This window comes from Panthera onca, chromosome C1, assembly GCF_046562875.1.
Source record: "Panthera onca isolate mPanOnc1 chromosome C1, mPanOnc1 haplotype 2, whole genome shotgun sequence".
NCBI classification, from domain to species: domain Eukaryota; kingdom Metazoa; phylum Chordata; class Mammalia; order Carnivora; family Felidae; genus Panthera; species Panthera onca.
Window position 1 is genome coordinate 192397700 of NC_138346.1, and position 25341 is coordinate 192423040.

At 44.5% G+C, this 25341-nt stretch overlaps 1 protein-coding gene across 3 annotated transcripts in view; it reads left to right on the forward strand.

The window, feature by feature from the left end:
* MTF1 (metal regulatory transcription factor 1) overlaps window positions 1-25341 on the forward strand; it is a 45244-nt gene that overhangs the window by 14550 nt on the left and 5353 nt on the right. For 2 of the 3 annotated variants that reach the window (XM_060626047.3, XM_060626048.3), the window contains exons 3-10: window positions 5432-5670; window positions 6431-6562; window positions 9266-9339; window positions 9814-9950; window positions 13588-13665; window positions 20738-20834; window positions 21561-22144; window positions 24453-24516. In XM_060626047.3, coding sequence (XP_060482030.1) covers window positions 5432-5670; window positions 6431-6562; window positions 9266-9339; window positions 9814-9950; window positions 13588-13665; window positions 20738-20834; window positions 21561-22144; window positions 24453-24516 — 1405 coding nt within the window. The remainder of the gene's footprint in view (window positions 1-5431; window positions 5671-6430; window positions 6563-9265; window positions 9340-9813; window positions 9951-13587; window positions 13666-20737; window positions 20835-21560; window positions 22145-24452; window positions 24517-25341) is intronic. The other variant, XM_060626050.3, reaches the window with a different exon arrangement.

Sequence of the window (25341 nt, forward strand, 5' to 3'; positions counted from 1 at the left end):
CCCAGCCCAGTAATTCAGTTCCACGGATGTTTACAGAGCACCTCCTGCACGTCAGGGGGAAGGTGAGGAACGAATAATACGTGGGAGAGCACTTGCTAAAGACTTGTGCAAGACTGTTGGGGGTTGGGCAGATGAGAGAAGGAATGAGAAGGAGACTGGAGGAGTCAGGGCTCCTCCCACCCCTGCACCCACAGGCTTTAGGGTTTGGCAAACAGTGGCCCATGGGCCAAATCCATCCAGATGCCTGTTTTTGTAGAATGGTTTTTATATTTTTATTTCTTTTATTATTTATTTATATTTTTTATTCTTTATTTTTTAAATTTACATCCAAGTTAGCATATAGTGCAGCAATGATTTTAGGAGTTTATTTCTTAATGCCCCTTACCCATTTAGCCCATCCCCCTCCCATGACCCCTCCAGTAACCTTTGTTCTCCATATTTAAGAGTCTCTTCTGTTTTGTCCCCCTCCCTGTTTTTATATTATTTTTGCTTCCCTTCCCTTAAGTTCATCTGTTTTGTATCTTAAAGTCTTCATATGAGTGAAGTCATATGATATTTGTCTTTCTCTGTCCTCATATGAGTGAAGTCCCATGATATTTGTCTTTCTCTGACTAATTTCACTTAGCATAATACCCTCTAGTTCCATCCATGTAGTTGCAAATGACAAGATTTCATTCTTTTTCATTGCCGAGTGATACTGCATTGTATATATATACACCACATCTTCTTTATCCATTCATCCATCGATGGACATTTGGGCTCTTTCCATACTTTGGCTTTGTTGATAGTGCTGCTATAAACATGGGGGTGCATGTGCCCCTTCGAAACAGCACACCTGTATCCCTTGGATTAATACCTAGGAGTGCAATTGGTGGGTGTAGGGTAGTTCTATTTTTAATTTTTTGGGGGGAACCTCCATCCTGTTTTCCAGAGTGGCTGCACCAGTTTGCATTCCCACCAGCAGTGCAAAAGAGATCCTCTCCACATCCTCGCCAACGTCTGTTGTTGCCTGAGTTGTTAATGTTAGTCATTCTGACAGGTGTGAGTTGGTATCTCATTGTGGTTTGGGTTTGTATTTCCCTGATGATGAGTGATGTTGAGCATTTTTCATGTGTTGGTTGGCCATCTGGATGTCTTCTTTGGAGAAGTGTCTACTTATGTCTTTTGCCCATTTCTTCACTGGATTATTTGTTTTTTGGATGTTGAGTTTGATAAGTTCTTTATAGACTTTGGGTACTAAACCTTTATCTGATGTGCAGATATCTTCTCCCATTCTGTCTCTTGCCTTTTAGTTTTGCTGATTGTTTCCTTCACTGTGCAGAAGCTTTTTATTTTGATGAGGTCCCAACAGTTCATTTTTGCTTTTGTTTCCTTTGCCTCTGGAGACATGTTGAGTAAAAAGTTGCTGCAGCCAGGGTCAAAGAGGTTTTTGCCTGCTTTCTCCTCGAGGATTTTGATGGCTTCCTGTCTTATGTTTGGGTCTTTCATCCATTTTGAGTTTATTTTTGTGTATGGTGTAAGAAAGTGGTCCAGGTTCATTTTTCTGCATGCCGCTGTCCTGTTTTCCCAGCCCCACTTGCTGAAGAGACTGTCTTTATTCCACTGGATATTCTTTTCTGCTTTGTCAAAGATTAGTTGGCAATATGTTTGTGGGTCCATTTCTGGGTTCTCTATTCTGTTCCATTGAGCTGAGTGTCTGTTTTTTGTGCCATGGTTTTTATATTTTTAAATGATTTTTTTTAATCAAAAGAATAGTATTACATAGTGAAATGATACGAAATTAAAATTCCACTGTCCATAAAAAAAGTTTTTCTGGAGCACAAGCTGGCTTGTCCATTTAGATATTGTCTATGGTTAGTTTCACCTAACAGCGGCAGAGGCGAGGGGTTGTAATAGAGTCCGCGTGGCCCACAAAGCCTAAAACCATCCGGCCCTTTGTGGAAACCTTGTCCATCCTTTAGTCACACCTGCCCTTACCTCAGTCCCTCCGCTCTGAAACTGCCTGTCCCTCTTCCCACCTGAGGCTTTTCCCTCCACCAGGCTTTTAACTATCCTGTTCTTTATATTCCTCTTAGACTCTCAGCTTCTCTTTTTTCCAAGACCTTTCTCCTTCCAAATATGCTCAGGACCTGCCCTACTTTTAAGAAAAAATCTTCAACTCAGAAGTTCACTCTGGCTCCTGCTGTCCATCTCTCATCTCTGCCTCCACTTCATCTTTGGTTCATTCACCTTGACCCAGGCTTTGGGCCCTAGCAGTTCATTAAAACTTAGCCTTGTTAAGTAACTAGTGATTCCTAGCTGCTGGATCTAGGAGTTTCCTCAGACCTATCTTGTTTTCTCAAGACATTTCAGGTTTTGATCATTCTTCCTTGAGATCCTTTTTCTTTTTCTTTGTTTTTTTTTTTTTTTTAATTTTAAAGGTTTATTTTTTGAGAGAGAGAGAGAGAGTGCAAGAAGGGGAGGGGCAGAGAGAGAGGGAAACACAGAATCCGAAGCAGGCTCCAGGCTGGAGCTGTCAGCACAGAGCCCGATGTGGGGCTCGAACTCACAAACGATGAGATGGTGACCTGGGCTGAAGTCGGATGCTTAACCAACTGAGCCACCCTGGCGCCCTTCTTTTTTTTTCTTAATTTTTCTTTTTTAATTTTTTAGAGAGAGAGAGCATGAGCAGGGCAGAGAAGCAGAGAGAGAGGGAGAGCAAGAATCTCAAGCAAGTTCCACACTCAGTGCAGAGCCCCACGCAGGGTTTGATTCCATGACCCTGTGATCATGACCTGAGCCGAACTCAAGAGTCAGACACTCAACCATCTGAGCCACCCAGACACCCCCTCGAGATCCTTTTTCTCTTACCTTCTGTGCCATCATTCTCCTTTGTGTCTTCCTGTTTCCCCAGCCCATTCCCCTACTCACCCAGCAGTGGCTTCACTTCTTTTACAAGCACCTTAAACATTGGTGACTTTCTGAGCTCTAGCCTTTGTCCTTTTACAAGAGCTACTATTGTGTACTCACTCTATGCCATTCACTATATTTAAATGAATTATGCAGATTATTCCTGATCCTTACAACAATCCTAAAAAGATAGGTTTTATTTCCTCCATATTGTAAATAAGGAAAGTGAGGCTTAGTGTACTTAAGTAGTTTTCTCAACGTTACACAGTAAGTGGCAGAGCTGTGCTTGAACCTGGCCTGCTTTGGTATGCAGGTAAAGTCAGCTACGTGTACCAGGGACTCCTGCCATAGGCATTCCTTTCAGTTTCCAGCCTGTATGTCTGACTGTCTACTGGACGTTTCTACCTGGAAGTCCTGGTAGCACCTCAAAGCCAACTCATCATCTCTCCTCCATCCCCATCCAGCCCCAGGTTGGTGGTGTGCCCATCTGTTTAGTCACCCAGGCCATACTCTTGACCGAGGCTTTATCTCTCCCTAACCCCTTCTGCTCCCCAGTTGCCACTGCGGCCAGTCATTCCTCCTGCTTTAATTTCCCTGAAATTCATCTCTCACACTGTCCACTCTCGCTTGCCTGTTCAGGTCTTTCTCATCTCTCTCCTGGACTATTGTCCCTCTTCTCCTAGCCTCTACCCCTTCTTCTGTTCTCTTACCCTTCCAGCCCATCCTCCACTAGGCTACCAGAAGGATCTCTCCTAAACTGCAGATCTCATTTGTTGCTCCCTTGGTTGAAACCTGTTGGTGAGTCCCCTTTGTCCTGTTCCTCTACTCCACAGTTTGACTAAGGAGGCCTCATCTTATTTTTCTAGATCTTTCTCCTTCCAGCCTCATACGTACTGCGAGTGTGTTTGTGGTTCACTGTACCAGCACTCCTATTTCCCTGCAGTTCCCAAGGTGTCACCTCTTTCTGGAATGCCCTTCTCTTCCTGGTTTATCTGAGAAACACCTTTTCAGTGTATCCCTAAAACAAACAGGCAAATGATAAACACTTCAATTCAGAGAGAGTACCTCAGCTTCTGAGCCTTGACTGTTTACAGTCTTTCCAAGAGGGGTTAGGTTTCCCTTTTTGTATTCCCCAGGCACCTTGGGCACGTATCTGTTGTCAGACTCAGCACAGTGTATAAACATTTGTGCACGTCTACCTCCTTAAAATCGGCACTCCTTCAAAGCAGAGATCTTTGTCTTGTTCACTTGTTTGTCTGTGGCATCTGGCTTGTTGCCTGGGACCTGGTAGTTCAGTAACTGGAATGAATTACTAGCAGTGTTGTTGGAGATGTGGACTGAGGCTTGGTAGAAGGATCGGAGTCAACGGATGAAGACGTTCATGAAAGCTGAAGAGCAGACAGTGCTAGCACCTTGGTGTGTGTGGCATCAGATCATTTACAACGTATTTTCACAAACGTTCGATCTCATTTCGCTCCTCGCCAAAGCACTGTGAGACAGGCAAGGCAGGCATTAATACTCGCATTTGAGGAATGAAAAACTGAGGCTCAGAGTAACGAAATGACTTGCCAAAGGTCCCGAACATAAGTGCCAGAAATTACTCCTCCCCCGGCCACGTCTCATGCTGCTTCCCCTGAACTGGGGCAGGTATGGGAGGGTCTGGGGGATGGGAGATAAGTGCCAGAATAAACCTATTTATCAAAGGAGTGCCCCGGAGAAGAAGATAAAGAGAGCCCCAAGGAATTGCTGTGTTGTGGAGGATAAGTTTTTAGGAGGGGAGGGCATCACTGATGAGATAGTTTTGCAAGTAAATGAAGGAAAATGGAAAAGGATGGAAGGGTTTGACCACCAGGAAGTGCAAGAGAATGTCCTGCAGTGAAACCAGCTTGCTGAGTTGCCAAGTTCTTAAAAGGAACATGTGGGCACCGAAGGAAAGGGAGGCTCACATGTGTGCCACCCTTTCTAGAAGCTTGGTGGTGAAAGTGAAACCGAGAGGCTGGCATTTTGAGAAATGTCATACCAGCAAATACTCCAAGAACTCCATGGTACAGTATTTTCATTTCATAGACTGGAAATCACGCTGGGGAAATAATGCTGGATGACTGAGTATATCAATATTAGGATATTTCAGACTCACTTTAACGTTGGCCGATTCCAGTCAGGGTGGGGTGCCATAGGGCAGGGTGTTTAATCAAGCCTTAAGACAGAGCCAAAGTGGTGTTTCAGTATAGGTAACTGTAACAGTAGAGGCCCACCTTTAGAGGCCAGATGTGTACTAGAGTGTGGAAACCCCCTCCTTCTATTCATTGAAAGTATTCATGTACCTACAAGTTCATCTCGTGCCCGTGACTTGTTGTTTGTTGTTCAGAAGTGATCTGATCAACGGGAAGATTTCCCCGCTTTGTTGTTAGAGGCCGTTTTCTGTGTTGACGGTACAAACCTCTGTGTGTCGTCCACATCTCCTGGGGAGGCAGACTCTGGGGGAGAGCAGGGCCCTGGGCAGCTCTTTCGTCCTGTTGATGAGGTGTCCTTTGTGCGCCAGGTAAAGCGGTACCAGTGCACATTCGAGGGCTGTCCCCGCACCTACAGCACAGCGGGCAACCTGCGCACCCACCAGAAGACTCACCGGGGAGAGTACACCTTTGTCTGTAATCAGGAGGGCTGCGGCAAGGCCTTCCTCACCTCCTACAGCCTCAGGATCCACGTGCGAGTGCACACGAAGGAGAAGCCATTTGAGTGCGACGTACAGGGCTGTGAGAAGGCGTTCAACACTCTGTACAGGTCAGCCTCCTCTCCACCCTTTGACCCCGACTTTGTGATGGCAGAGCCCTCTCCTTGTCCTGCACAGATATGCACTTCCAGGGCTTGAAAGAGCATGGCTGGGCTCACCTGTCTAAAATTCGCTGGGGTATCTTATTACTTAAAGATCGGCATATATTGGGTTGGTGAAACAGGATAGTACATTTGTGTTTAGATTTGTATTTCCTGGAGTGGCATACTGGCTTGGGGATTTTAATACTTGGCCTAATATGTCCCCTTGGCTCAGGATCTTGGTACTAAGGCTTCTGTCACCTTCTTTCCTTCCTCACCTTGAAGCTAACTTTTTTCTACCACTCATTGGCCAGTTCTCTTTCACACTGTTTGTGTCGGGAGACTTGTATTAGTCTTCAACTTTGGGTCTAAAATAACAGACGTAGCAATAGCTAACACTTGTGAAGCATTCGTTGTGCTCAGCACTGTTCTGTGTGCTAATCCTCACAGCAGTTATAAGTAAGTGGAAGCATAGAGAGGTTTTAGAACTGGTTCAAGGCACCCCATCTAGTAGGAAGTAGGACCAGGATTTGAGTCCCAGGCAGTCTGGTGGCAGAGGCACACTCCTACTACTCTGCTGTGGACTTCTGAATTTCTCTCCGAGCAAAAAATTTTGGATCCCGAATTCTTCTGCACTGTATCCAGAAACACATTGAGCTGACATGGGTCAGAGGCTCTGTAGCATATGATGCCAATGACAATGGGAAGTGTTCTCCGGCATATCTTGCAGGCTGAAAGCACACCAGCGGCTTCACACAGGGAAAACGTTTAACTGTGAATCTGAAGGCTGCAGCAAGTACTTCACCACACTCAGCGATCTGAGGAAGCACATTCGAACCCATACAGGAGAAAAGCCATTTCGGTAAGTCTTACTGTTTTCTGTTTGTCACTGACCGTGTTTCAGCTGGGTGTCTCGATGTCCCCTCACGTTTTTCAAAGCAGAAGGAAAACTCCCCACAATAGTTCTTTGGGGGTGTTGGCTCTCCCCGGCATGGCTACGACCAGCTGCATGCCGGAGGGGGAGCAGTGGCTTCTAAGAGCATCCTTACTCCAGACTCGGACAATGGCCTTTCTGCCTCCTGCTTTTCCTTTGTTTTCAAGAAGCATTTGTTGAAACTCGCTTACATGGGAGGCACTTTTATCAGTGCTAGAGGAAATACTGAGATCCACTCTCTTCTCTTGAGAACTTAGTCTGGTGGGAAAGAACCACAGGTAACTGGAAAGCTTACAAGACTGAGGTGCTCAGAGGGACTTTGAGCACAGGGGAAGGGATAGCTACCTAAAAATCGAGGTGGGGAGAGGAGGAGGAGATGAGGGGTAAGAGTGCTTAGGCTAGCGGTGCAAGTATTTTATTCTGTCACCTTAGTTGTTTTGTAATATGTGTGTGTATACACAAACATATAGGAGCATCCGTTTTTGTCTGTATATTTCTATCTCTGTATATTTGTGCACATATGTGTATTTAATACATCCACGTGTAAATATATAAGCTTGCAGGAAAGACTTGTATCATCTACTTTCTTCTCTGCTCATAGCACATAGCATGGTTCTACAAATAAATAAAAAGCTAGAGTATTTCTTTTAAAGATCATTTATTTATTTTGAGAGAGAGCATGCGTGTAAACAGGGAAGGGGTAGAGAGAGAGAGAATCCCAGGCAGGCTCTGTGTTCAGAGCAGAGCCTGATGCAGGGCTTGATCTCATGACTGAGAGATCACCACCTGAGCGGATGTCAAGAGTCGGATGCTTAATCGACTGAGCCACCCAGGTGCCCCAAAGCAAGAGAATTTTTTATTTAGGTGGTAAGTAAGCTCTATACCCAATGTGGAGCTTGAGCTCATAACTCCGAGGTCAAGAGTTGCATGCTCTACCTACTAGGCGCCTGTAAAAGCAGATGTATTTAGATTCTAGTTGGTTACTCACCAGGTTCTGTGAAGCTTGGGTTACTTCTTTCCCCCATAGTGGGGGACTCTGATTTCTATTCAATCACACGTATTTTTGTGATGATTAAAACTGCTAATTTTTCTTGAATATTAGATGGGACTTTAGGCACAATGATTATGTATAATTAAAAAGTAAAATGCTCCAGAGAAACTTTCTTTTTAAGGAAATTAAATACTTGGGCTTACAAGAAAATGCATTTATTTATTCATATAAATAGTTATTGGGGTGCCTGGGTGGCTCAGTTGGTTAAGCATTTGACTCTTAAGTTTCGGCTCAGGTCATGGTCTCACAGTTTGTGAGATAGAGCCCTGCATGGGATTCCACTCTGATGGCGCGGAGCCTGCTTGGGATTCTCTCTCTGTCCCTCTCTCTCTCTCTGCTCTTCCCTGCTTGTGCACGCTCTCTCAAAATAAATAAACTTAAAATAAAAAAAAAAAGTTGTTGAAGCACCTGGGTGGCTCAGTCGGTTGAGTGTCTGACTTCAGCTCAGGTCACGATCTCACGGTCGGTGAGTTCAAGTCCTGCTTCAGGCTCTGTGCTGACAGTTCCGAGCCTGGAGCCTGCTTCGGATTCTGTGTCTCCCTCTCTCTCTGCTCCTCCCCCGCTCACTCTCTGTCTCTCTCTCCTTCAAAAATAAATAAAGATTTTTTTTTTTAATTTCTTTTTAACGTTTATTTATTTTTGAGACAGAGAGAGACAGAGCATGAACAGGGGAGGGTCAGAGAGAGAGGGAGACACAGAATCTGAAACAGGCTCCAGGCTCTGAGCAGTTAGCACAGAGCCCGACGCGGGGCTCAAACTCACATACCGCGAGATCGTGACCTGAGCCGAAGTTGGACGCTTAACCGACTGAGCCACCCAGGCGCCCCAGGATTTTTAAAAATTTTTTTAAAAAGTTATTATTGAATGCCTGCTGTGTGCAAGAACTATGGCAGATGTAAAGAACTACGTAGACCCCACCCTCAAAGAGTGTATAATCTAAGAGAACCGATAACAAATGGGTACACATAGAGATAAAATAAGAATGGAAATAACAGATGCCATAAAAGAAGCACATAGATAAATGCCTCAGAAGTTCTCAGGAGGGGATGATTACTTCTAGCTTTGGTTATCAAGAAAGTAGAAGAGAAAGAAATGGATCTTGACACTGAAGATTATAAATTAGTCATTACAGCCACTACACCTTATATTATACAGTCAATGTAGTCGGGACTGATCTTGTCTTAGTGCTATATTGTAGGCTTCATGCCTGTATGAGAGCCTCTGTACATGCTATCGATATTCCTGGTATTCCACTGGCAATAGATTTTTCATATCAGCTCTGATCGTCAGTAGAATTCTGTTCAGTAAGTCATCAAAAGGCTTTTAGTTTCAGAGCTCTCAACACGTGACTTGTAGGACAGGAAATGTTTATCCTGGGCCGTCAGTCCCCTCTGTTCCCAGATTTGTCACCTTTTCCAGTGATTTGTCTTCATTCCCATCTCAAAAACCAATTTCCTGTATCGGATCTCAGTGTTCTGAACGTTTGTTTTAGGTTGAGCTTGTATTTATAAGAGATGTTGAAGATAGAGATCTGTTTACCCAATGACTGCTGTTTCTCTTTGCTTAAACAACGTACTTAGGTGTGATCATGATGGCTGTGGGAAAGCATTTGCAGCAAGCCACCACCTTAAAACCCACGTCCGCACACATACTGGTGAGTGTAGACTAATTTTTACTTTTTATTTGAATCTTCATCAGACCAGTAAATATCTGCGTTTCTGTTGAGACCTGTAGAGCTTTGTAGAAGAAGCAAGCCTAATCAGCGTAGCCTTTGCCTATAATGTTTGAGTTTCTTTCAGAGGTAAAAGGACCTAAGATTGGACTCCGAAATCCAGCCTTAAGAAATGAAACCAGTACAGAGATTCTCAAAAAAAGAACTGGGGGGGGGGGGGGGGGGTTGCGGCGGGGCGGGTACTAATCTTCTCTTTAAGGTTGCCAGGAGAAGGCCATTTTTGCTGTACATTAAGTTTTAGGGCTGAGATGGTCAACATGTATTCTGTCCAACTCGTGACGACTATGACCTGAACCCTCATGAGAATATTTACTTCCCTCTATTAGGGAAAAGTAGATGTCTCAAACCAGTGCAATGACTTTATGGTAATATTAACACTACTTGTCATTCTTGCAGGTGAAAGACCCTTTTTCTGCCCCAGTAATGGCTGTGAGAAAACATTCAGCACTCAATACAGTCTCAAAAGTCACATGAAAGGTCACGATAACAAAGGACACTCATACAATGCACTTCCAAATCACAATGGATCAGAGGTGCGCAGTGTTTTGTCTCTTGTTTCCATCTAGGCAACACGGAAGAGCAGTGATTGTTTGTGTATCAAAATAAAAGGTCAAAATGTCTTCTTATGTATCTGTCAGTGAGAGGGAAGAAATCAGGGTCAAGATCTGTGTCTTGTGTTGGGATGGTGTCAGCCAGAGATTTCCCCAGGGTGCCCTGTGCCTCAGCTTTTGATTCAGCTCTGCCTCCTTCCCATCAGGTTTGGTCCAAGAGGTGTCTTAAAACCAGAGGTCTCAGAATGGCTTCCAGAGGGTCAGCCGGATGCTCTAAAAGGGTGTTATTTTCTCATTCATGTCTGTGAAATGGCACGTCTCTACTTAAGTTGGAGACGCAAGTTAAACGCTTTTGCTTCACACACCTATTGAATCTGTCATTGGAGAACCAGGCAGAGTCTGGATGATTTTTGGCCCCTTTGAATCGTCCATAGGCCAGAAGGTTTGAAAGCCACTGACCGTGGGTGCTGAGCCACAGAACATGCCTCTGCAGAGTTTTAGATAGTCTGTCCATTCTTTGCCAGGCCTCCACCATATTTCCCTCTCCTCTGTAGCTCCATTGCAGAGAGGTGCCGGGAGAAATTTATCGTTTTTACTTCTAATGTGCTATTGGGCACTTACGATGTCTTTTAAACCTAGGAAGTGAGCGTTATTATTATCTTACTATTTCATAGATAAAGAAACTGAAGCACACTGACCCCCTTTTGAATAATGAGATTTTTTTACTTAAAGTAGGTAATACAATTTTGATTTGGGGGAGAGAGACAGCATACTTTAATTCTGTGGTTTTCAATTTTTAAATAGCAAAGGATCCCTTCACATGGACTCTGCTCCTTTATTTTATTAGTAATAGTAACTAACATTTATTGAGTGTTTACCATGTGCCAAATACTGTGCCAAGTGTTTTTATATGTTTTTATATTATCTCACAAGAGCTCTGTGAGGTCAGTACTGTTACTATCCCTACATTACTGATAAAGAAACTTGAGGCAAGGAGAAATGAAATAATGAAATGGTAATTATAGGTTTATAATTATAGTCTGATTCCAGAGCCTGGTTCTTGACCCCTCTCTTGTAAGAGGCAAAATAACTTTATTGTGAGGGCTGCAGCCTCTGGAGCTCAGCTGCCTGAATTCAGATCCAAGCTCCACTGCTGATCCATTAGGCAAATGGCATCTTTGTGCCTCAGTTTCTTCATCTGTGAAACCAGATAAAAATATTGAGATCTGAGAGTCTCTGTCTACTAAGCTGCATGCATTAAGTTGCGATCAGCATTTGTGTGATAATCCAGGGACGCCTTAATTGGTGACAGCCCCTAAGCACTGAGGCATCCCAGTGGACGGTGCTCAGGTCTTGTCTTCTCTGGATCACAGCTCACGCCCCAGTGGAGGGAAACTCCTCTCGTCTCAGGCTCTCAATGCCATCTAGATTGCCTTTGAGTCCTAAATATAGATCTCCAGCCTGGATCTCTTTCTCAACTCTAGACTTGTACAGACAATTCTCACTTAGGATGGTTTGACTTTACATGTACAAAAAGCAATATGCATTCAGTAGAAACCATACTTTGAATTTTGATTTGGATCTTTTCCTGGTCTTATTGTGGGCCATATCATCCTCTCTTGTCATGCTGGGCAGTGGAACCAAGCCACACCCCCCACACCCCCATCAGCCCCGTGATCACAAAGGTAAATAACTGATAACACTTACAGCTATTCCAGACCCATACAACCGGTCTGTGTTTTTCCCTGTCACTACAGTATTCAATCAATTACATGAGCTACTCAGCACTTTATTAAGAAATCAGCTTTGTGGTAGATCATTTTGCCCACTGTAGGCTAATGTAAGCGTTCTGAGTGCACTTCAGGTAGGCTCGGCTAAGCTGTGATGTTTGGAAGTTTAGGTGTTCAATGCATTTTCGACTATCAGGACATAGCTGTACTGTTAGTTGAGGGAGATCTATCTATTCAGCCTCCCTCTTCAACCCAGATCTCCTCTGTCTTCTCAAATCTGGTATGTCCAAACCTGCTCCTCCTGCAGTTTTCCCCACCTTGGTAAATGGCACCTCTGGTTTTTTTAGTGGCAAGGACAAAAATCTTGGAGTCGTTCTTGATACCTCTCCCCCCGCCCCCCCCCCCATACCCCACCTCTACCAGCAGAGTCTGTCAAGTCTGCCATGAGAATATATGCAGAATCTGATCACTTCTGATGACTGCATTCAGGCCACTGTCATCTTTTGTCTGGATCACTGCAGTAACCGCTAAGCGGACTTCCTCACACCTTTCCTCCTCTCCCAACTCCCACTCTGCCCTGCCACAGACTCGTCTACATATTTCACCCAGAGCAATCTTTCTAAACCATAAGGCAAATAATGTCTGTCCTCTGCTCTTGAGCCTCCAGTAGCTTCTTGTATCACTTACAGCAAAAGTCAAAATCTTTACAGTGGCCCGCAGGGCCTTGTACACTCCAGTCTGGTCCCTTCTCTGGCCTGATGTACTTCTCTTCCTCTCACTGTAGCCGTACTGTCCTCCTCATGGTGCCTTGAACAAGGGAAGCCCATTCCTGCCTCTGGGTCTTTGTACTTGCTATATGCTCTGCTTGGAACTCCACGGATATGTGCATGGCCCACACGCTCTTTCCTTCTCAAATGCCAGGATCTCCTCATGCCAGTTTATCTGAGAGGCCTCCCCTGATCTAATAAAACAGCAACTCCTACCCCAGCATTCTCTATTCCCTTTACCCTCCACAGCACTCAGCAGCATCTTCTATTCTATACATTTCTTTGCATTTTTTGTCACTCTCCACCCCCCTGCCCCAACTAGACTATAAGCTGTATGGTGACAGGTATCTTGTTTTGTTCACTATTGTATCCCTGGGCCTGGGACAGTGCCTAATGCATAATAGGTGCTCAGTGAATATTTGTCAAATGCTTGCATGAATGGGAACATCTGATCCATGAGGTAAGCAGGGTTACTGCTTAAGGTGTGTGAGTTGCAGCTGGCGTTCTAGGAATCCAGAGTTGAGAGTTAGCCTAGGCTGTCGTATTTGAAAAGTAAATCCTCAGTACGTACTGCTCTGAGTAAGGATCCCTGAGATACTGGGGATGCAGTGGTACAGTGGAAGCTGGACTTCCCATCAGAAGAACTGGGTTTGTGTTCTTCTAATTAGCTGTGTGACTTTGGACTGTTCACTGCCAGACTTAGCATTAATTTTCTCACATTTAAAACGGGAATATAAAATAAAACTTCACGAGTGTATATGAATAGCAGATGAGGTCATGTGAAATTGCTTTGTAAATGATAAGATCAGTTCTACAAATAACTGATTTTGTATTATCACAGCTTTTGTTAACTCTGGAGCTTGAGTCATGAGATAATTCTTAAGCTCTTTATTAGCCATCTTTAAGAAATATGATAGGTTCTTCTAAGAATATCAGGATTTAAAAAACTGAAATAATTCACATAGCTCTTGCTTTGGATGGTTTATGCCTCTCCAGGTAACAAATCTAGACATTTGGGACCGTAGGGACATTAGAGTCAAGTGTTGTATTCCATGCTATGCTACTACAAATCCTGATTTTTTTTTGGCTTTTTACTCAATTAGAATGTTTTCTCTTTCACAGGATACAAATCAGTCGCTTTGTCTGAGTGACTTGAGCCTTCTGTCCACAGATTCTGAACTTCGAGAAAATTCTACTACAGTAAGTGTACCTGTGATATGGATGTGAGACAAATAAGTTCAAGAATTGAGCACTCCCTTTGGTGGGAACATCGAAGGAGGCCAGTCTTTGAAGTCTTCAGATGTAGTTGTGTTCAATTACTGACCACTTCGGGCTCCTTTGTTTGGGGTTTTATTTCCTGATAGAGCCCCCATGGGAGGGGTTTGCTGTCTCTGATGCCTAATGCCGTTTGACCCACATCACTCCATTGATAACCTCTGGCCCCAGAAAATTTATTTCTTTTATTCATCTGGCAAGTAATTTATTGAGTGCCTATTCCATCAGGCAGTGTGCTGGTGCTGAGCTTGTAGTGGTAAGAGAGTAGGTGTGGTCTGTCCTTACGGAGCTTAAAATTAGTCTACTGGAAGGGGGAGCCGGAATTCCAGTATCTAGACTTTCTCAAGCCCTGCCGGTCTGACCTGAGTCCGTCTTTTTCTCACCTTGAGCTCACCGCATTGGGTTCCTGCAGGGGACTCTGTCTAGAAGCCCTCCTCTGAAAGACAACCCTGCCGTCTCTTGATCTGATTGCTCCAGTTCCCTCTGTTCGGCATTTCCCTGCCATTCCCATGGCTCCGTGATGTCCCTTGCAGGCCACTGCATTAAGCCTGAGCTGATGCTCCTTTGGGAGGGTCTGTGCTTTACTGTGTCACCAACACTGGTTGTTACGTGTGCATTGTTTGTTGTTTTCCTGTGGTAAATAAACATTGCTCACGTTAGATTTTCTAGGAGTATATGCATAATAAGAAGGAATCAGTGTGATAGGAAGTATCTGAACAGAGACTGGAAGGCTCAGCAATGCCATGAAATGTGTGCTGTTTCTCACAGTATGGTCAGTGGAGTCATTTGCAGTGCTTGTGACAATGTAGTTTCTTGGGCCTCACCCCAGGCCTACTTCATCAGTTCCTCTGGGAATGGTCTGACTCTGCATTTTTATATAAACACCCCAAGGCTTGGGTTCTCCTGGTAATGGTAGAGCTGCTCTTAACAGACTAAGCCTCCCGTAGAAAACAAATATATATATATATGCTGGGCAAATTATCAAAAACAACTATTTGAAGGCACCAAAGAGCATTCCAAACAGGCAGAGGTAACGCTTGGAAGAAGGAGCCACTTGGACAGCAGCAAAGGCACTGAGTAGGTTTTCAAGTTTTACAGCTTATCAGCCTTGGGGCAAGACCCAGTTGACACCAAACAAGAGGGCTAAAACTCAGTAAACATTCAGTCTCACTGTCTTGAATAAGCAGAGGACAGAGTTCACAGCTCTCACAGCAGCACCTGGAAAGTGACTGGGGACGACCTAGAAAGGAAAGAGTCAGAAAGTGGGAGCCCCACGCGCCGTGTATAAACTCTGCTCGCATCTCTAGTTGACCCCTGAACTGTAGATGCGTGAGACAGACCCTAAGCAGCCCAACGAAGACTGGGCATAGATTGCAGCTGCTGTCGCCTGCAAGGAAGACAGCAGTTTGCAGTTAGAGCACAGCCAAATCAACAGAATATTCAAGAAAACAAACACACTCTTCCAGGAAGTGGAACAGAATCCAGAGTCTCTATAACATATCATTTGGATTGTCCAGGGTAATCCAAAATGGGTGAACATAAGAAGAAAAAGGAAAACATTACCCCTACTTAAGGGAGGAAGGTACTCTGTGGAGACCAATGCCAAAATGAGTCAGATGTTAGAATTAGTAGATAAAGATTTTTTTTTAATTTATTTAAGTGGTCTCTACACCCGAGTGGGGCTTACGCTCACGACCCCAAGATCAGGAGCCTCATAGTCTACCAACTGAGCCAGCCAAGTGCCCCAGTATACAAGAATTTTTAAATAGCTCAAATATGGTGAAGGACGTAAAGGAATATGCTTGTAATAATTGAATAAAGAGGAAATCTCAGCAGAGAAATAGAAACTTACAGAATGTACCAAGTGGAAATTCTGGAACTGAAAATGTATCTGGAATAAAAAATTTACTGGTTGGGCTTAATAGCAAATTGGAAATGACAGAAGAAAGACTCAGTTAAATTGGAGATGGATCAATAGAAATTAACCAATCTGAAGAACAAAGAAAAGCATTAAATAAGTACTTCATATGATTTTTATGCATATTCACATTTCAGGGCTGATACTCTAAATGCAATTTCTATACTGGATGGCCTCGATGCCCTCTGAGTTATGGAACCTACGATTTCTGGGCATAATCTCTCTTTAATCTCAGATTGTATTAAATGGTTTGGGAGTCCACTCACTGGCCAGGGCCATGACAAATGACTAAAGAGCTTTCTGGAGCCCTGGGGTCATTAGGTGAGGTATTCTGGTGTGAGGGAACATAAGTACTTGTAAAAAAAAAAAAAAAAAAGGCGGGGGGGTGGGGGGCAGCCTTTTCTACCACAGTTTACATCAGCAAGAGAGAGACTGTCCTTGGGGGGTCAAGTTATATATGGTGCCCTCACCACCCACCATTTATCCAGAATTAGAAGTATTCTCATGTTTAGTCTTTCATTCTAAGGCCACAATTCCTTGAAGTAATAGAATTGATTTTGCTTTAAAAAAATTATGTACTGTTAATATCAAATATACATTTTAACGAAGTCATCCTTTTATGGGTTTCTGGGCAGCCACATGCATATGTGCATCCTGGACGTGAGCTGTGCTTTGCTCAGATCTTTTGGTACAGGAGGGGTGAAGCCGCTAGGCAGTGGCCCTCAGGGCCTCCTGGCACCTGAGCTTCAGGATCCATCCTGATCCCATACAGCTCCCAGTGTCCTTTGTCTCTCTGTGCCAGGCCCCAGAGGCTTAGCCTGTTCTGGTCTCCTCAACTTTGGGGAGCTGCTCGAACTTACTCTGCCCCCAGGGTTTGTGCCCTGAAGACTGGCAGTGGCTCAGTCACAGGTCCTTTCAGCACTTTGCTTTTAACCTTGTTTTTTTTTTTTCCTTTTGTTTTGTTTTTGTTGGTTTTGTTTTGTTTTAATTTAAAAGACTTGTTTTTGAAGTATAATGTGCATACAGAAAAGTGCATCTAATCACAAATGATTAGCTTAATGAATGATCACAATTCATCCCATCCACGTAACCAGCATGCAAATCAAGAAACAGAACATTCCCAGTTCTCCCAGAAGCTCCCCACCCTCCGTGCCACTAACAACTATGACCTCTCCCTAAAGATAACCACTGTCCCAGGGCGCCTGGGTGGCTCAGTCGGTTAAGCGTCCGACTTCAGCTCAGGTCGTGATCTCACAGTCCGTGAGTTCGATTCTGTGCTGACAGCTCAGAGCCTGGAGCCTGCTTCAGATTCTGTGTCTGCCCCTCCACTGCTCATGCTGTTTCTCTCTGTCTCAAAAATAAATAAAAACATTAAAAAAATTTAAAAGCTTTAAAAAAAAAAAAAGATAACCACTGTCCAAACTAATAACCTGAGATGGATTTTTACCTGTTGTTGTGCTGTGTATACTTGGAATCATGCCAGTCATACTGGTTTGTGCTGGCTTCCTTCTTGCAACATTATGTTGAAGAAGCGAGTCTGCATTTGTTGCAGATCACTTGTTCTCACTGGTGAACAGTATTGCACTAAGTGAATGCACCACAATTGTTTTTTTCTACTTCCCTTGGGTATTTGGATAGTTTCTAGTTTGGAGCCATCATAATACTGCTGCTGTGAACATTCTTGTGCCTCATCTTTTGGAGCCATACGGGCTTATTCCTTTCTAACAGTGTTACTGCTGATAATTTGAAAACAGGTAAAACCAAACAACCAGCATGAGGAAGTTGCAGAGCTTATAGGAGTTGTCAGCCCACTACTTTTCAAACTGGGTTGCGCCTCTTTATTGGGTTATAAAATAGGGGTTTAGGATCAGCATTTTAAGGGCATCAACACAATAGACAGTATCAGAAGACATTGCACGTGGTAAGGATAAGCCTCGTTTCGTAGACTTTTGTTTCAGTTATACATATGGATAAGTATGGAACGTGAAGGATGTACTTGCGTATGTATAAGATGTATTTCTTACTTTGCCTCATGGCATCATGATAAAGAGTTTGAAGGCCGCTGTCTTGGCCTGTGATGCTTTTGGTTGTTGTTGTTTCCGAATTTTTATTTTTATTTAACAGATAAATAAATTCCAGTTAACATGTATAGTGTAATAATTGGTTTCAGGAGTAGAATTTAATGATTTGTCACTTCCATGTAACACCCGGTGCTCATCCCAACAAATGCCCTCCTTAATGTTCGTCATCCATTCAGCCCCTCCCCTGCCTACCTTCTTCCATCAGCCCTCAGTTCTCTGTCTTTAAGAGTGTCTTATGGTTTGCTTCCCTGGCTGTCTTTTTTTCGCCTTCCCATTTGTTCATCTGTTTTTTTTTTTGTTTTTGTTTTTTTCTTAAATTCTACACATGAGTGAAATCATATGGGATTTGTATTTGTCTTTCTCTGACTAATTTCGCTTAGCATAATACACTCTGGCTCCATCCACGGTGTTGCAAATGGCAAGATTTCGTTCTTTTTGATGGCTGAGTAATATTCCATTGTAGATATACATATATACATACTACATCTTTTTTTTTTTTTTTTTTTTTTTTTAAGAGAGTGAGAAAGAGAAAATCCCAAGCAGACCCCATGCTCATCATGGAGCCTGACATGGGGCTTGATCCCACAACCCTGGGATCATGACCTTAATTAAGCCAGAATCAAGAGTCGGGTGCTCGGGGCGCCTGGGTGGCTCAGTCGGTTAAGTGGCCGACTTCGGCTCAGGTCATGATTTCGCGGTCTGTGAGTTCGAGCCCCGCGTCGGGCTCTGTGCTGACAGCTCAGAGCCTAGAGCCTGTTTCAGATTCTGTGTCTCCCTCTCTGTGACCCTCCCCTGTTCATGCTCTGTCTCTCTCTGTCTCAAAAATAATAAACGTTAAAAAAAAATTTAAAAAAAAAAAAAAGAGTCGGGTGCTCAACTGATGGAGCCATCCAGGCGCCCCTATACCACATCTTCTTTATCCATTCATCAGTTGATGGACCTTTGGGCTCTTTTCAGTTTGGCTGTTGTTGATAGTGCTGCTATAAATATATATCAGGGTGCATATACCCCTTCAAATCTGTATTTTTGTATCCTTTGGGTAAACACCTAGTAGTGCAATTGCTGGGTCATAGAGTAGTTCTATTTTTAACTTTTTGAGGAACCTCCGTGCTATTTTCCAACTGGCCCATGATTCTTAACTCTCTCTGGACTGGAAGCAGGAGGCTTTGTGTGGGTTTTTGCCTTCAGCGTCTGTCATGCAGGCATTCGAAATTACTCCTCTTCCAGCTGATGGAATCATGCTAGAATAATTGGCCCCTCTGAATCAAATGGGCAGTTTCATTTCTGAGGACCTCTAGACTGCTGGACAGTTCCACTCACGACACGTGCCGGGACCCAGAGTGATCCTCCCCTCCCCCCCCAGAAGCAGAGTTGTTGCCAAATAACCTTTAAACACAAGTTGGCACTGACACAAAATATGGCCCAAAGATGGGTTTTGTTTGGTCTATACAGTGTTTTGTTTTCAGTTACTTGCTTTTAGCTACAAATTGGTGGATTTCACATAAAAATCCACATTTCAGACCATTTTTGAGCCCTGGAAATCCCCAGTCTAAGTATCACAGGGCAGCATTCCTCTGAAGCCCTTCAGGTGACTGGCGTGCATACTCTCCAGTTCGCCAAAGTCCCTGCCACCCTTGGTTCACTTCTGTCACCTGCCCACACTCCTGGAGGCGGTTGCCTCTGTCACTTCTGCCCTACAAAATGTGGGGTGGAGGTAGACTGGAGACGAAAGAATTGCTGCCCCTCTACCCTCCTTAACCAAAGAGAAGCCTGAGGGTGGCCATTTTTATTTGGTGCCTATCAGGAGTCAGACCCTCAGGGCATTATATGCCCCCCCCCCATTTTATCTTTCCTAAAATGCCTGACATTTTCTTAATTCTTAATTACAAAGAAACTTGCAGTGACAAACAGTAGTGAATATAAGGCGATCACTGTTGCCTCTCATGAAAAGTTTCTTTATACTGTTTGATTTATTACCATGTGTACATACTAGAATATCATAGATGTTATGTAATGACCTTGAAGGATATTCACAATATATTATTATTACATGAGAAAAGTAGGTTGCAGGTAATGGATAGAATACAATCCCATTTTAAGGAAAGATTTGGTCTTCTTTTAGAGCAGGGGGCCAGAAACCTTTTTTTTTTGGGGGGGGGGGAGCCAGATAGTAAATATTTTTGGCTTTGCAGACCATAGAGTCTCTGACATAGCTCAACTCTGCCGTCAGACCATGAAAGCAGCATAGACAATAAATGAACAAGCATGCATCTGTAAAACTTTATTTACAAAAACAGGCATTCAGCCTACAAGTCATAGTTTTCTGACTCCTGTTTTTTTTTTTAATTTAATTTAAAAAATTTTTATTAATGTTTATTTACTTTTCAGAGAGAGAGAGAGAGAGAGAGAGAGACAGCATGTGAGCAGGGGAGGGGCAGAGAGAGAGGGAGACACAAAATCCAAAGCAGGCTCCAGGCTCTAAGCTGTCAGCACAGAGCCCAGCATGGGACCCAAACTCACAAACCGCATCATGATGTGAGCCAAAGTCAGACACTTAACCAACTGAGCCACCCAGGCGACCCTGTTTTTCTTTTTAAATTAGAGAGGGAGCATGAGCTGGGGAGAGGGGTAGGGAGTGGGGGTGTGAGAGGGAGAGAGAGAGAGAGAATCCTAAGCAAGGCTTCATGTTCAGTGTGGAGCCCAATGCAGGGCTCGATCCTATGACCCAGGGATCATGACCTGAGCCTATATCAACAGTCAGATGTTCAACCAACTGAGCTACCCAGGCGCCCCACTGGCTTCTGTTTTTGGGTATTTGAGGACACAAATCTTTAGTGCCTGAGGTTTAGGGAAATCTTTGTCACCTTGGAAAGGAGAAGTTAGAAACAAGAAACATATCAAAAAAGATCATTCTAGTTCTGTTGCTTTATGTTCTCACGGTGAAGAGTTGCCTCAGGGTGACAAGTCTCCCATCTTTGTCTCTGTCCATCAATCACAGGGCCAGGACCTCAGCACAATTTCACCAGCAGTCATCTTTGAATCAATGTTCCAGAATTCAGATGATCCGGCAATTCAGGAAGATCCTCAGCAGACAGGTTTGTTTCATAGACTCTCTTCCTGAGTAGCTCTCAGCACGGGGCAAGGGAGTCCCCACTCGTTGACACACCCATGCAGGCACAGGGAAGTTGTAGTTCAGTTCCTTTGAACAAAGTGTGCATTTGGCGAGGGGTCAGGGAAGCGTGGGCCTTTTGTTCAATCCATCTTTTCCTCTTCTTCCCTCAGCAAGAGTCCACTTGAGGGCCTACTGTCCCTAGACCTTCAGAAGAAGGGGTCTCCTTCTCTAAAAGCTCTTGTTGGCTTTCAAAACCGAGGAGAGCTCGGAGCTCTTTCTTTTTCTGATGCGATACTGTGCTCGTGAGTGGGCAGGATCCACAAACAGCATCAGATGCATAGATCATTCTGTGTTTGAATGAAAATCTGTCCCTGAAGCTTTCACGGTAGTCAGAAAATGTGTTCACTGGTTTTGCCAAAAAGGATGTCCAGTCTCTTCCAGAAAAGCCTTAGGATACTTTTTTTTTTTTTTTTTTTAAATGATAAAACCTATACTAGCTCTTCACATTTAGAAAGTGAGACTGATCACGAAGCCCACTGCTTTGAGCAGAGTGGTCACTAAATGAAAACAGAAAGCCAGCCTTCTAGCAATGAAGGTACTGGCTCTGACGGACTTCAGCTGCCTTTGGTGTCGCCATAGTGACTGTGTTTTTGTGGCTCATGTAAGGCTTGGGATATGTATATATCTTTCTATTTCTTTTTCTTGCCAGCTGCCTTGATTGAAAGTTTTAATGGTGATGCAGAGTCAGTCAGTGATGTTCCGCCACCCACAGGAAATTCAGCATCTTTATCTCTTCCGCTTGTACTGCAGCCCGGCATCTCCGAGCCACCCCAGCCTCTACTACCAGCCTCAGCACCGTCTGCTCCTCCGCCTGCTCCCTCCCTAGGAACTGGTTCCCAGCAAGCTGCATTTGGCAACCCCTCTGCTCTCTTACAACCTCCAGAAGTGCCTGTTCCCCACAGCACACAGTTTGCTGCTAATCATCAAGAGTTTCTTCCGCACCCCCAGGCCCCACAGCCCATCGTCCCAGGACTTTCTGTTGTTGCTGGGGCTTCGGCGGCGGCATCAGCCGTGGCAGCACCGCCCCAAGCGCAAAGTACTACTGAGCCCCTGCCAGCCGTGGTCCAGACTCTGCCCCTGGGCGCCAACTCTGTCCTGACTAATAATCCCACTATAACCATCACCCCGACTCCCAGCACGGCCATCCTGCAGTCCAGCCTAGTCATGGGAGAACAGAACTTACAATGGATATTAAATGGTGCCACCAGTTCCCCGCAAAACCAAGAACAAATTGTAAGTATTCTGACTGAAAGGACCCCCGGGGGTGAAGTGTATTTACACGGGTGACGTGTTCAGAGGCTTTTACTTCAAAAGGAAGATGGTTATCGTATCTGCCCTGAAACATGTAATTTGGCCTCTTGTCACTTCCCCATGATCGAGGGGTATAAATCCAGGGAGTGCTGTGATGGATACCTGCAGGAGGGAAGCAGAGAAACAGCCTTCGTGTACTGCCGGGTGGATGGCCGCAGGCACGTGAACAAATGTTCCATCTGCAGTGTAATGCCACCCTCTAGGACAGGACAGCAGTCAACAGACTGCAGAGGCCCGAGAACGATGTAGGAAAGCGGTTCTTCTCCAAGGCAGAGTCAGACTGATGTGAGGGAATGGTGGGACGCCGTCTGGTAGAAAACACAGCAGTGGCCAAGTCAGCGAGAGAGTCTGTGCACCCAGGACCTGCTCTAGAGCCAGTTTCTGCAAAAGTGTTTGGTCTCGATGATGAAGGAAATGACTTGGTCATTCACTTAAATACATTTCAAGGGCCCAGTATTTACCAGATACCATGCATGATACTCTTGGGGGTACAGAAAAGTGGAAACCATGATCTCTTTTTCATAAAAACTTATATTCTGCGTAAAGATGCTAAAATGCCCCAAAGAAGGGTAACATTACCGGTAGGTAAAGTGCCGAATCGCAATGAAAATGGTAGTAACAGCTGTGATATATGGAACCCTTACTACGTGTAACGGCTTACTGTGCTAACTAAGCACTTTTTGAAACTAAGGATCTAACATGTGCCAGTCATTACCGTCTGTACATTATTTTTAGATTACTTTTTTTTTTTTTTTTTTTTTAAGATTTTACTGAACAGGTGGGGCAGAGAATTTCCATCCATTCCTGGCTACCCGTCCCTCCCTGCCAGTTTTCCCTAATAGTAACATCTTGCATTAGTCTGGTACATTTGTTATAACTGATGAATCAGTATTGATATATTATTACTAGTTAAAGTCCATAGTTCACATCAGGGCTCACAGTTTGTGTGCACCATTCTGTGGGTTTTGACAAAGGCATGATGTCATGTGTCTCCCATCATAATATTCAGAGAAGATTCAGCACCTAAAAATCCCTATGCTTTACTAATTCATCCCTTCTCCCTCTCCCCCTTTCCCCTAGCAACCATTGATTTTTTTAAATTTTTATAACGTTTATTCATTTTTTAAGAGACAGCACAAGCAGTGGAGGAGCAGAGAGAGAGGGAGACACAGAATCCAAATCAGGCTGTCATCCCAATCCAAAAACAGGCTGAGCTGTCAGCACAGAGCCTGAGGCGGGGCTCGAACTCATAGACCGCAAGATCATGACCTGAGCCGAAGTCAGACGCTCAACCAAATGAGCCACCCAGGCGCCCCTCCATTGCTGTTTTATAGTGTCAGCTCCCGTAGCTCAGCCAGAAGCATTCACATTCCTCCTAGACTCATCCTAGAGGCACCCCCCACCTTTTTTTGCCTTTAAAGGGATAAAAGAGAAAGCCTTTTTATGATAAGACTTGAAGAAAGCAGAAATCCTGTAGCCAATGTAACAGGAAGTGTAACTAAGGTGGAAGGGTGAATTGTGGGCATGACTTTATAGTCGTCCTCGTAATAATGTAAATAACCAATGTTTGCTGAAGGCTCACCGCATGCCGCAGGCTCTGCGTACATCATCTCCTTTCACCCTTGCAGGGGTCCTTTGGTTATCATCCCTGTTTTTACAGATGAGGAAACTGAGACTCAGACGTGAAGCCACTTTTCTGACCTTAACAACTGAGAAGGGACGGGGCTTGGACTTGTGTCCAGGGCGTATGGCATGCTGCAGGGGGCCTTCACAGGGGCTGTTCTGCCTGTGAGAGGAAGTCTTAGCCAGTCCTTAGCATGCAGCTTGACCCTTGAGGAGACCAAAGAACTTCCCAGACTCACAGAAGTACTGGGGTGTGGTGGGACCAGAGGGCTTGTAGGGAAGCTAGCCCTGGGGATCCCTTTGAGAAGACCACAGCTTGAGCAAAGCAACCTCGGTCCCTTTGAGCAGACGGAACCTACTGGATTGGGCAGCTGGGAGACAGCCAAATAGTAGGGGACAAAGCTGGCTGCGTTGTCAGCACTGAATGTCAAACAGTACACTGACCTCATGTCAGAGCGCAAACAAAACATCACTCAGTGCAAAAATCCTTGAACACTGAGGGTTTTCTGTCCTCTTGGATGACCAGTATAATTGGGCAGGCTTCAGGTCCTTGGAGATCTGCCATACTTGAGTGGCCGTAAATGTGATTTTTTTTTTTTTTTTCCAGCAGCAAGCATCTAAAGTTGAGAAGGTGTTTTTTACCACTGCAGTACCAGTAGCCAGTAGCACAGGTATGTAATTGTGTGTGTTAGCTTTAAAAGAAAGTCAACTCTCTGGGCCCCTTGAGGCACAGCTCATTGTTGCTTTGCCCCAGTTTTGAAAACCTCAAATTTGTCAGATTGTATTGTTTGTTTATTAGAGTATTTCACCTTCTCACAGCTATTGGAAGTTAGCGGGTTTATGGCATAAATACCACAGTTAACATTCCTTAAGGGGTCACTGTTCTTTCCTTTCAAATACAGCTTTTAAATGTAACCAGAAGAAAGTCTGACTCACAGTGAATGCCAAAGAGGGCAGCTGTTAATTCACTGGACTCTTTTCTAGTTACAGTAACGAAGAAGTAGCTTCTGGGTCAGAGACTCATACAGAGCGAGAAGTTCCTTTTTCTCAAGCTATTTTATAGATTAAGAAACGGGGGCCCCAAACGACTAAATGACCCCTCCAAAGTCATAAGTGAGTTTGTGGCAGAGCCAAACTCTAGTTCTCAGGCCTCCTGACTCACACTCTGTTCTCCTGCCCCCTGGTCTCTAGCTTTTTTGAGACACACAGAGCCTGTCTCATCTCAGTGTGCATGTGCACAGCACACATACCTGCACCAAAGAGCGGGAGCATGGGCGCGCACGCAAGGCTGACGGTGTACAGGGGTGCTCCCCCCACCTACTGTGTGTCTGAGACTGGGGGTGCAAGCACGAGCAGGAGGCCCCGGTGGAGCTTGGTCTTGGGCAGGCAGGACTCAAGCCCCAAGTCCCGCACAGTGTGGAGAGCAGTGTGTAGGGAGGCAGCAGCTCTGTGCACGTAGGTAGGAAGCTCGTGTGCCAGCCGGCCTCGGGCCAGCC